This window comes from Colobus angolensis, unplaced genomic scaffold (assembly GCF_000951035.1).
Source record: "Colobus angolensis palliatus isolate OR3802 unplaced genomic scaffold, Cang.pa_1.0 Scaffold10, whole genome shotgun sequence".
In the NCBI taxonomy this organism is placed as follows: domain Eukaryota; kingdom Metazoa; phylum Chordata; class Mammalia; order Primates; family Cercopithecidae; genus Colobus; species Colobus angolensis.
Window position 1 is genome coordinate 11826046 of NW_012110919.1, and position 13116 is coordinate 11839161.

The window sequence follows — 13116 nt, forward strand, 5'->3', positions numbered from 1 at the left end:
GATTCTTTAGGAAACATGTCTTTTAATGACACTCGACTTACCAAAACTGCTTCTCAACAACCGTATTTTACACTCAGAGCTATCTTCTGAGATAGCAACAGTCCCGTTTTTACAGAAGAGACTGAAATAAGAAAAGCTTAGCCAGTTAAGATCTCACGGTCAGTTAATGGTGGAAGTTGTTCTAGTCTAACCATTTTGGAATATGTTGGCCATGCTGGTTCTTTGATTGTAAGGTTCCTGTGTAATTACTTCTCTATTTGTGGAGATTTAGGGGACACACTATGAAATGCTAGAAGTGAATGGGCTTCGAGTATAGAAGGGTTTTTTTGTTGTTGTTGTTTTGTTCAGTTTTGTTTTGTTTTTGAGATGGAGTCTCACTTTGTCGCCCAGGCTGGAGTGCAATGGCGCAATCTTGGCTCACTGTACCCTCTGCCTCCCAGGTTCAAGTGATTCTCCTGCCTCAGCCTCCCGAGTGGCCGGGTTACACATGCCTGCCACCATGTCCAACTAATTTTTTTTCTTTAGTAGAGATGGGGTTTCACCATGTTGGACAGGCTGGTCTCAGACTCCTAACCTCAGGTGATCCACTCGCCTTGGCCTCCCAAAGTGTTGGGATTACAGGCATGAGCCAATGCATCTGGCCAAGAATAGAAGTATTATTTAATATTATTGTGTACTTTTCTCATATTTTTACTGATGTCCTACTGTTTTAGCATGATATTATCTATATCTTTGTGAAAACTTTCCATTTTGATCTAGATTATTCCAGAAAGTGATATGACAGTGATATCATTATCTGACTTGACTTGGGACTCCTTTGTGTTTCTTGATTATGAAAATAATTGTTTTGGCCGGGCGCGGTGGCTCAAGCCTGTAATCCCAGCACTTTGGGAGGCTGAGACGGGCGGATCACGAGGTCAGGAGATCGAGACCATCTTGGCTAACACAGTGAAACCCCGTCTCTACTAAAAAAATACAAAAAACTAGCTGGGCGAGGTGGCGGGCGCCTGTAGTGCCAGCTACACGGGAGGCTGAGGCAGGAGAATGGCATAAACCTGGGAGGCAGAGCTTGCAGTGAGCTGAGATCCGGCCACTGCAGTCCAGCCCGGGCGACAGAGCAAGGATGGTCTCGATCTCCTGACCTCGTCATCTGCCCGTCTCGGCCTCCCAAAGTGCTAGGATTACAGGCTTGAGCCACCGCACCCGGCCCAAATTACTTATCCTTAGTAGAGCTGTGGCAGAGAGAAATTGGGCCGAGGGAGGAAGGGGAGTTAAGGGAATAAGATAGGTTAGAGGATAAAATCTAAGTGTAAGTGAAACTAAATGCTTTTAATACTTTTTAGTTTTTTTCAATTCCGTTTACTCCAGAAATTTTCATCGTGTTTGGTGATGAAATAGATCAGGATTTTGCTTATTTTTATCTTTTCTTTTTGTGTAATAATTCCATATTTTCCCCCTTCCATTTTGTGGTGGTAAGACAAGGCACCATTTCTAAAATATTTTGTCCATTAGACATACTCTTTTTTATTGTTGTTGTTGTTTATTTTGTTTTGTTATTGTTTTTGAGACTGAGTCTTGCTCTGTTGCCAGGCTGGAGTGCAGTGTCTTGATTTTGGTTCACTGCAACCTCCACATCCCAGGTTCAAGTGATTCTCCTGCCTCAGCTTCCCAAGTAGCTGGGACTACAGGTGCGTACCACCAAGCCCAGCTAATTTTTTTATATTTTTATTAGAGATGGAGTTTCACCATGTTGGCCAGGATGATATCAATCTCTTGACCTCGTGATCCACCCACCTCGGCCTCCCAAAGTGCTGGGATTACAGGCGTGAGCCACCGTACCTGGCCTATGCCTTTTTTGTATGGATAAGTCAGACAGAAGGAAAGGAAATCGATTTTTGTACAGATACTGTATACCATGTGCTCTGTCAATCATTTCCTGGGTTAATGCAGAAAGCATTATTTTCAACATGTAATATGTATATTCTGAACTTTGCCAGTGTAGAAAAGCCCTGAATTCTAATGTTCATAAACTATTAGTCATATACTTATGGAGACTTTTAGATATAAAGAAGATTTAGAAGATCATCTAGGGTGGAGTCTTTTCTTTACAGATAAACAGAGGGAGCCCAGGTAGGGTAAGTAACGGTTTTTAAATGCCATAAAACTAGATTCAGGAACATGACTCCCAGGGACCTGGAAACCTCTTCTGTTGGGAAAACTTCCCAAGAGAAGCAATACCTACAGGGAATGTAGAGATAAGTGGACATTAGTGAGATGAAGCCCTGGGAGGGGTTGGCTGTGTTGAGAACCATTCCAGGTTCAGGAATCAGCAGGTGGGAGAAATCCTGAGTCTGGAAGCAGCAAGGCACATTCAAGAAACAGAGACGTCCAAACATGCAAAATGGCTGGAAAAGAAAGCAAGTGTAGGGTCATGCAGAAACTTGCAGGCCCGTTATATGCAAGTGGAGACCGAGAAGAGGGTAACAAACGCAAGTAGGAAGATGCAGAAAGGGGCTTTGAGTATCATGTTTTTAAGCATCACACACCTGAAATTACCCCCAGAGAGTAGCAATTCAGTGAATGGACTTTGAGATTGGACTCCTAGAGCTCAAATCTCATCTACTTAGGTAGGTAGGAGTAAAGTTGCTTGACTTCTATGTGCCTCATGGTACTCATTTGTAAGTGGGGGAAAATAATGTTACCTAACTCATAGGGTTTTGTGAGAAATAAATGAGAACATACAAGTGCCTGCCACTACAAAGAACTCTATAAAAGTTTTCTGCAAAATATAGTGATAGTAATCATAATAATTATAGTAATCGTTTCAACTATCTTTTGAGCACAGCAAAGAGCATTGCCAATTCGAAATCCCCAAAGCCCCAAAAAACCACGTTTTTATAAAAGTTTAGCACACACTTTTTTGGTGACAGAACCTGACCTGAATGAATGTGAAACTATTTATGGTCTTTACTTATTGTACTGACTGTGAATATTCATATATTTCACTGTGGAAAATATTGCTGTATTTGATTCTGCATTCTGTTCCAGACTGTGCTGGGAGGGATATATAAATAGCACAGTATTCTGTTCTAAAATCCTGAAAATTCTGACTTCTAAAACACATATGACTGCAAGGTTTTAGATAAGGAACTGTGAATCTGTATCATCTCGTTCAATCCTCAGCCTAACCCTTGATGTCGATGTTATCATCCCAAACTTGCTGCCATGAAAACCGATGTTTATCAATAGTTTGAATAATTTGCTCAAAGTCCCACTGTTCATAAGAGATGGAATTGTTCATAAGAGATGGAATTGTCTGACAACATTTGGAAGTGTCAGACACATTTGTAAACTTTCCCATCTCTTATTTATGTCTTGTTTCAGCATTTGCATAATTTAAATATTTTTATTTTCTAAAGAGCCATAGTTGATGTCTCCAGGAAATAGAAGCATTTTCATAACCTGATGGTTTTCTATTATCTAGAGGTTTTCTAAATAAGGGGCTCCTTTAATAATGATGGTAGTAAGAATAATAATTATTATTCCTATTTTAAGTCAGCTATAATTTATTGAGCACTTCCTGTGTGCCAAACATTTAGCAAAGCACTTGGCACACATTATCTCATATAATCTTTATATCAACCCAGTGAGGTAGGTATTATTATTCTCTGTTTTATTAGGAGAAGACTGCAACTTAAAGACATTAAGGAATTGCCAGCTGCACACAGATTGTAAGTAACAGAGCAGGAATTTGCATACAGTAGATAGATTGTAGGCACTGTATATTTTTTTAAAGTTCCTCCTTTGTTTTATAATGATTAAAATAACACATAGATATACACATGGCAAAAACTACAAACAGTAAAAAAAATTATGCAATCTTCTCTCCCAGAATATAAAGTAAAAATATCACCTCTCACAGTCACCACCACCTACTTTCTTCTGTATCATGCAGAAATTTGCCTTTGCGCGCACGCACCTGCACACACACACACACACACACACACACACACCCCATTGGTGTTTAATACCCATGTGAATATACACATTGGTCTATAGCTTGCCTTTTTCATATAGCACCTTATTGTAGAAATTTTCCATGACAGCACATAGAAATCTAAATAATTGTTTTACATCTACTTAGTATTTCAGTGTATGGATATAACAAATTTATTTAACCAGACTCATATGGATGAATATTTAGGTTGTTTTCCAATTTATGGCTCTTGCAAATTTGCTGCAAGTGAATATTTTTACAAAACACTTTTTCATAGAGGTTCAAGGATATTTCTAAAATAAATTTTCAAGCAGTGGAAAATTTATGCTGGGTTAAAAGGACATTGAAGTTTTAAAAACTGGAAAATATTCACAAATTTCCCCCAAAAAGTATTTATTTCCCCAATAGTGTGTATAATCAAACTTTTTAAACTCTCACACATTTGAAGATGAAAACAGTAATGTTTTAGTTTCAATTTAAATTTAATTATTGGCAAAGGTGAGCACATTTTTTCTGTTTACAAAACACTTACATTTATATTTCTAAAACTATTCCTTTCCTTTATCCCTTTTTCCATAGCTTCTCAAATGTTTTCTTACTGGTTTTCAAGAGCTGTTTATACATTAATGAAATGACTCTGTCCTCTATGTTGCAGATATTTTTTCTGAATTTTTAATTTGTCATTTAATTATATTATGTATATATACTCTTAAAAAGTTGTAAACTTTTATGTAGTTAAATGTTTCAATCTTTTCTTAGAGCCCAAACTCCTAACCATTATGCCAAACTGTCTCTCTAATTTCCAGAATGATGACATTCATTCCAGTTTTGTTATCACTTTTGTTCAGGTGTTTTAACAGAACAAGTGGCTGGTCCTCTGGGACAGAACCTGGAAGTGGAACCATACTCTCAATACAGCAATGTTCAGTTTCCCCAAGTTCAACCACAGATTTCCTCATCATCCTATTATTCCAACCTGGGTTTCTACCCCCAGCAGCCTGAAGAGTGGTACTCTCCTGGAATATATGAACTCAGGCGAATGCCAGCTGAGTCTCTCTACCAAGGAGAGACTGAGGTAGCAGAGATGCCTGTAACAAAGAAGCCCCGCATGGGCGCGTCAGCAGGGAGGATCAAAGGGGATGAGCTGTGTGTTGTTTGTGGAGACAGAGCCTCTGGATACCACTATAATGCACTGACCTGCGAGGGGTGCAAAGGTAAGCATCTTTGATTGGCAGTTTTCTCTTTCAGATTTTACTGTATTGGTTGTTGAAATCCCTGAACTAGTTGCTTCCCTTTTCCCAGGCAACTTCCCATTTTCTCCTCCTCTGCTCCTACCTCCTCACCTTTGTTGTGCAGTCACAGATCTGTAGGAAAAGACTATTAGACTTTTTAGCTTAATGTTTAAGACTGTTAGAGTATCTAGCTTACTTGGAGTATTTAGCTTTTTTCCTTTTCACAACCTCACACATAGCTAAAGGGAACTTATGATTAAATTGAATTTGTTATAGGTTTTGTTTGTTTTTGTTGTTTTATGGTATTTGTCTTTCTGTGCTTGGCTTATTTCACTTAATGTAATATCCTCCAGCCTCATCCATGTTATCACAAATGGCAGGATTTCATTCTTTTTTATGGCTGAATAGTATTCCATTATGTATACATACCACATTTTCTTGATCCAGTCATCCATTGATGAACACTTAGGTTGACCCCCTATCTTGGCTATTGTGAATAATGCTGCAATAAACATAGGAGTGCAGATATCTCTTTGACTTACTGATTTCATTTCCTTTGGAGATATTCCCTGTGGTGGGATTCCTGGATCACATGGTAGTTACAGTTTTAATTTTGTGAGTAAACATCATACTGTTTTCCATTATGACTACACAGATTTACACTCCTACCAGCAGTAAGGGTTGACTTTTCTCTACATCCTTGCCAAAACTTATCTTTTGATTTCTTGATAGTGATTCTAAATGGAGTGAGGTGCTACCTATTGTAGTTTCGGTTTACATTTTCCTGATGATTAGTGGTGTTGATTGTCTTATGCCCATTTTATGGAAGTGGTAGCTGAAGTATAGACGTTAATCTACTTTACCCAAGTTTTCATAGCTAATAAGAGCTTCAAAACTGTAGCTTATAATCTAACTCCAGAGCCTGTATGATTGACCACCAGGCTATGATGCCTTTTATTGGTTGTCTACTAAGTGATCATTCTGCTCTTCAGTTGTTTGCTCAAGGGTAATATTGACTAATTCAGTGGCGAGAGGAAGAAAACCAAATAGTCCGTTTAGGTGTTAAGGTATCAGTGTTGTCTAAGCCAAGGGAATGAACCCCTGAAGACACTAACCTTGGATGGCTTATCTCCTTAGGAGTGAATTTGTCTTTCTGTCTTGTGAACTGTGCTTATGACCAAGTGCAACTTGGTCCACCTGCAAAGAGTTCTGGGGCATGGCAGGGTAAATGGAGTGAGACCAGTGTGCCAAGGACAACCCTAGAAAACACTTACCTTAAAGGTGGTCAGGGGAAGAGAAACCCACAAAGGATATAGAATAGAAGTAATCAAGATAGAAGTTTACAAGGAAGTGCAGGATCACAGAAGGCAAGGAGATGGAGAAAGTAGTCAGAAGAGAGCCAACCTTTGGGGAGGTTTAGGAAGGAGAAGCTGGATTTGGACATAAGTATATTTTTAACAGCAGAGAAAGACAAAATTTTTCCATTGATTTTGATTTGAGACTTTGCCCCCATGGTGTCAGGAAAAGGACAGGCATGTAAGGGAGAGGATGGGTTGGAGCCAGGCAGGGCCCATGTTCTACACCAGGGATTGGCACATTTTTTTCTGTAAACATCCAGACAGTAACAAGTTCAGGCTTCAGACCATGGCAGGCTCTGTTGCAACTAATCAACTCTGCTACCGGAGTGCAAAGGCAGCCACATAGAAAATTAGCATAGCTATGTTTCAGTAAGCTTTACTTACAAAAATAGGCAGGAAAATAAAAAAAACATAAAACAAAAACGGCTGGCTGCAGTTTGCTGGACACTGTTCTTGACCAATGACTCTTTTTTTTCTTTGGAGACAGACTCTTATTCTGTCACCGAGGCTGGAGCGCAGTGGCAATCTCGGCCCACAGCGACCTCCACCCCCTGGGTTCAAGCGATTCTCCTGCCTCAGCCTCCCAAGTAGCTGGGATTACAGACACCAGCCACCACGCCCAGCTAGTTTTTGTATTTTTAGTACAGATAGGGTTTCACCATGTTGGCCAGGGTGGTCTCAAACTCCTGACCTCAAGTGATCCACCTCTCTCGGCCTTCCAAAGTGCTACAATTGCAGGCATGAGCCACCACGCCTGGCCTTGACCCATGACTCTTAAGGGTTGGAGTACGAATTAACTAGAAGCTGTGCAGTGAGTGAGCACAAGACTCAACTCACAGCCCATATGTGAGAGAAATGTAACTTTATTTTTTTAAATTGGATTTAATTCAGTCTCAAGCTCTGGTGGAAACTTTATTTCATTTTATTCAGGATCATTCCATTCACCCCAGCCAAAATTCTTCTGGGGGTTTATCTAAGTACCAGGATTAAAGTAGGGTTGTGGAGGGATTGGACACTGGGGAGTGGGGCTCTGGTCTCACAGCTGTGGGACTGGGTGGGGCTTGGTGCCACAGCTGTTGACACAGTCCGAGATCTGTTAGAGTGCTGTTCTATTTGGTCTTCAGTCACCAGTGGGAAAGGTCTCTGTGGCATCATCCTGGGGTCCTGAGCACACTCCTCCATCATGTCTGGCCCTGTCTGTCTCCTTCATTCAGCTCAGGTGGGTGGGTTCTGATGTTGCCTCAGTGCTGTGTTGGGATGCCTGGCTGCCCAGAGAAACCATGCCGCCGTTTCATCTGTTCTATGCCATGCTGGGTGCAGAGAACCCTGGGGTTTTTTCCAGTTCTACCCAGGAAAGGGCACAAGAATCCTCGTCTTCTGGGATCCCAAATGACATAGAGTTTCTATCATCTCTCAATCCACCTATCCTAGAATTCTGTCTGGGGATAGGGAGTTGGGAGGGACACAGCTCAGGACCTTCTCAGGTACCTAACATGTCTTAGCTCTTTGACTTCCTCTTTAGTTTTCTGCTTCCTCCCAACTTGAATAAGTTTTATCTGGTCTTTAGGATTTGGGGGCTTAAGCTCTGGTGACTGAAAAGCCAAAAACAGGCTCCTTTATCTTCCTTACGTGTTCTCCTGTGAAAACAAATGAAAATTATCCTAGATTAGTGAATAGAGGAATGAGGAAGGGCTGTGAGGAAAACCAGAGGAGAAGGACAGAATAGGGTGGAATGCACATCAGAGGACCGATGCCTCATGCCTGCAGGTCTTGTGAGAGCTGCTCAGCCAACCTGGTTTCCCCACTGACCCTCTCGCCCACTTCCCCCATGCACCTCTCTTGGATATCTGCACTCAGCAGATGCAAAGCAAATTTTCCATCAAAGGGAGCATGGGCTTTGGGGGCTGGCAAGCTCACATTGAATCTAGGCTCTGCACTTCTTGGCTGAATAAACAAGTTACTTAATATTTACTGGTTAGAACTCAGCGAAGTAAAACAGAAACCAACAATTCAGACAGAAAGGAATTAATACAGACGTTGGAAGAGTCAGAGTAACAGGATCTATGCTAAGTTTCCAGGAGACACTCAGAGCCACACTGCAGAACTGGCCTGCCGGTTGCTCTTCTGCCAAAAGCAAGAAGATGGGGACTCAGGAAGCCACCTCAGGACTGTTGGCTTCGGGAAGACAACGCCTCAGCTGCCATCTAGGGATCAGGAAGTTGCCTTCACTGGCAATCACTAGCTCCAGAGCCGGGGCTTGCCTGCCAAATGTGCAGCTATAAACGATGAATACCCTGCCCCATGCCTTTCAACACCCTCAAAGCTAGCGATTAGAAGTCAGGATGCTGCCACAGCAAAACTCCATGATCCTGCTTACCAGTAGAAACAACAGAACAGCTTGTTTCTACTTTCCAAACGTCTTACAAGGGCATCTCTATGGGAGAGCTTAAATCATATCCACTATATTAGCTGCAAAGGGAGTCCGGGCAAGTTCCTGCCTCTGGTAATAGGATGTGAACTAGACTAGATGGGAGGTACAGTAGATATAGAGCTAGCTAATCCTTAAAGACTATACAACACTTACTTTCTCTGAGCCTCAGATCTGCAAAATGGGGACATTATGTATTTTGCAGGCCATTTTTGTGGATTGTACAAGATTTATAATATATTATATATTAGAATTTACCAGCTCTCTTGCTTTAGGATTTCACTGGAGATTTGTCAGACCTGTGATACTTAAAACAAAGAAAACACAAGAGAATTAAAAAAAAAAAAAAAGAAACCTTAGAAACAAAACAAAGATCAGGGTTAAATTTCCTCATTACATTGGTCTCTTTATCTGGTTCCACTAAAAATATTTTAATTTGCTTTGGTGTTTTTATTTGTCATAAGTATTTATGGCATCAATGAGAGAAATGATGGTTTTCAATCTTTTAAAGTAATAACTTCGGAACACAAGAAGCGCGCACAGTGACAATGACTGCCACTTTCTCAGCATTAGATTAAATCAAGAGCTTTCTTTTGCCCTCAGTTATCAGTGAGGCATATGGAAATGTGCTAATGTCTGAATGAGTTTTGATTCAAACCTCAAACCTCAACCAACAAAACCGATCAGCATCTGACTGAAAATTTCAAATGGCTGCATTTCCAAATAGGTCAGTGTCTGTCACATTCATTTCAAAGCCAAGACAGTCTACACACATCAGAAAATGGTAGAATTCCTGAAAGATACTGTCTGAGTAAGTGAGTGACCCTACTGCCTTTCTGAATATATTTTTGTATAAGATTGTGAACCAGCATTGGACTTAGCTTTGAAGTTTTAAAAAAGCTTCCAAAATTATTGAAACTATTCCACTATAGAACAGATGTAGTGTTTCCAAAGGATCTTTTGTTTATGGACATTTGTGAAAGCTGAGGAGTGCTGACCTATATATAAACTTGACATCCTATTTAAGATCAGGTGAGGCCTGATTTTAAACAATTTAATAATGATCCTAATGAATTCTAGAGGTCAAATTATCTCGGAGTATGGTGCAAGACGGGGTTCCAAACTATTTCACTGCATTGGAAGCCTTTTCTAGTAAGTGTTATGAAAATCATGGGAAGAGTAGGACCCTGAGGGCAAACAACATGGTTTCCAATCCCAGCTGATTGTCTTCCCAGGTGTCCTAAATTACTTAACCTTTCCGAGTTTTAGACTCCTTACCTGTAAGATAAGGACAACAATGAAGATGATGATAAGGATGAGGAGATGATGATGATGATGGTGATGATGGTGATGATGATGGTGATGATGATGATGATGGTGATGATAATGGTGATGATGATGGTGATGATGGTGATGATAATGGTGATGATGATGGTGATGGTGATGATGGTAATGTCGGTGATGTGGTGATGATGATGATAGTAATAATCATGTTGATAGATAACCTATATCAAGTGATTACTATGTGCAGGAACTGTTCTAGGGGGCTTTATATGTACTAATTCATTTAATCTTCAGGACAGTCTTTTGTAGCAGGTATCTATAGATTGTCATGAGGATTAAATAAATTGATGTGTGTAAAGTACTTAACACAGTTCTTCCCAATGGAAAATCCTCAATCATTGCCTGCTATTATTACTATTATCATTGAGTTGTGAAATTTAAAAAATGGGATATTGTTTTTAAAATATCTTGCTCAGTACCTGGCACTCTTTTTAAAAAGTATTTTTTAAAAAAAATTTCAATAGCTTTTGGGGGCACAGTTGTACAAGTGGTGTTTTGTTACATAAATGAATTGCATAGTGATGAATTCTGAGATTTCGGTGTACCCGTCATTGGAGTAGTATACATTTTATCCAATATGTGTTTTTTTATCCCACATTTCTCTCCCCTCCTCCCTTCTGAGTCTCTGAAGTCTATCATACACTCTGTATACCTTTGCATACTCATAGCTTACATGGCATTTGGTTTTCCATTCCTGAGTTACTTCACTTAGAATAATGGCCTTCTGTTTCACCCAAGTTGCTGCAAAAGACATTATTTTTTTCCATTTTGGGGCTGAATAGTATTCCATGGTATATATATACCACAGTTTCTTTATCCACTCATTGGTCGATGGGCACTTAGGTTGGTTCCATATCTTTGCAATTGTGAGTTGTGTTGCAATAAACATATATATGCATGTGTCTTTTTATCTAATTACTTTTTTTCTTTTGGGTACATACTCACTAATGGGATTGCTGGATCAAATGGTAGGTCTACTTTTAGTTCTTTAAGAAATCTCCATATCGTTTTCCATAGAGGTTGTATTAATTTACATTCCCACCAACAGTGAAAAGCATTCCCCTTTCACTACATCCACACCAACATCTATTATTTTTTGACTTTTTAAAAATGGGCATTCTTGCAGAAGTAAGGTAGTATCTCATTGTCATTTTAATTTGCATTTCCCTGATGATTAGTGATACTGAGCATGTTTTCATGTGTTTTTTGGCCATTTGTATGTCTTCTTTTGAGAAATGTCTATTCATGTCATTTGTCCCCTTTTAGATGAGATTACTTGTTTTTTCCTTTGCTGATTTGTTTGAGTTTCTTATAGATTCTGGATACTAGTACTTTGTCAGATGCACAGTTTGCAAATATTTTCTTCCATTCTGTGGGTTGTCTGTTCACTCTGATAATTATTTCTTTTGCTGTGTAGAATCTTTTTAGTTTAATCAGGTCCCATTTATTTACTTGTTTGTTTTTGTTGCATTTGCTTTTGGGGTTTTAGTCATGATGTACCTGGCACTCTTACGTGCTCAATAATCATTAGATGTTATTTTGTTGATGAATTCTTATTTGGTATTCCTCTGTTCATCCAGCCTCCCCAGCTGGGGTCATACACTGTTTTCAAAACTCTCCCTATTCCGATTAATTAACCCAATTCTTTATTCAGCAAGTATTATTAAGTACCAATTTGTATGCCAGGCTGTATTCTAAGCATAGGAGATGCCTTGGTGAGCAAACCAAACCAAATTGTTGCCTTCATAGTCGCCATTCTAAAGCAAAAGCAGAAAAACAGTCTACATAACTGAGCTAAAGTAGACAAAAAGAGAAAACAGTCAAGCAAACAAAAAGATTAAGAAATATAAAATCAGTAAAAGAGTATCAAAAAGAAGATAGAGAAAAATGCAATGATAATATGATGATTTCCAGGGGATATGAACTGATATTCCACATAAACACATAGGTGATGAGGCAAGACAAACTAAGATGACAAAAACTAAATTTAAACAAGAGAACATGTTTAAAGCAAACATATAAACAATATGTATGAGTAGTGATTAAAAGAAACGTCCTAAAGCATAAATTACTAAATGAGAAAAGTTACAAATCTACACCCAAGAAAAAGTGGAAATAGGCATTTAAGCAGGAGTTTGGAGGTGAAAGGTTTAACTCCACAGAACAAACGAATCCACTTGGGCTCAGGCAGCTACAAGCAGCATCAGGCACCTCCCAGTGCTGGAATTCACCTATTAGGAACCCAGAACACCCCTAGGAACCCCAGGAAAGATGCTGGGAGCAGGTACTGGTCACTGTGGGCCACCAGCTTCTGGGAGTTTGCCTCCCTGGCACTTTAAATAGTCGTTGAAGATATCCAAAGCCAAGCTCCAGGAGAGCATCATAACCCCTGTCCTCTCAGTAGACATCCAGTAGGTCTGACGATGTCAGTGGGTTTTTGCTTTCTACTCCTTTAGACTCCTTCATCACTTAATAAGCATTTTGTCAAAGCAATGAGTGCACGTGATTCCAAAGTCAAATGGTAAGAAAGGCATATCATTAGGAAAAAGCCCCAGTCCTACCCTCTTCACCTGCTCCTAGAGGCAACCCCTAAGAACCACTTCAGTTTTCTTTGTTTTTCTTATTGTTTTTTCTTTCTTTCCTCTTTCTCTTTTCCTTCCTTCCTTCCTTTCTCTTTCTTTCTTTCTTTCTTTTCTTTTTCTTTCTTTCTTTCTTCTCTTTCCCTCCCTCCCTCCTTCCTTTCCTTCCTTCCTTCCT

At 39.7% G+C, this 13116-nt stretch overlaps 1 protein-coding gene across 6 annotated transcripts in view; it reads left to right on the forward strand.

Annotated features, from left to right (window-relative positions):
- The window catches only part of NR1H4 (nuclear receptor subfamily 1, group H, member 4), an 83100-nt gene that overhangs the window by 33029 nt on the left and 36955 nt on the right, over positions 1–13116 (forward strand). For all 6 annotated transcript variants that reach the window (XM_011934686.1, XM_011934702.1, XM_011934710.1 and 3 more), the window contains one exon: positions 4846–5211. In XM_011934686.1, coding sequence (XP_011790076.1) covers positions 4846–5211 — 366 coding nt within the window. The remainder of the gene's footprint in view (positions 1–4845; positions 5212–13116) is intronic.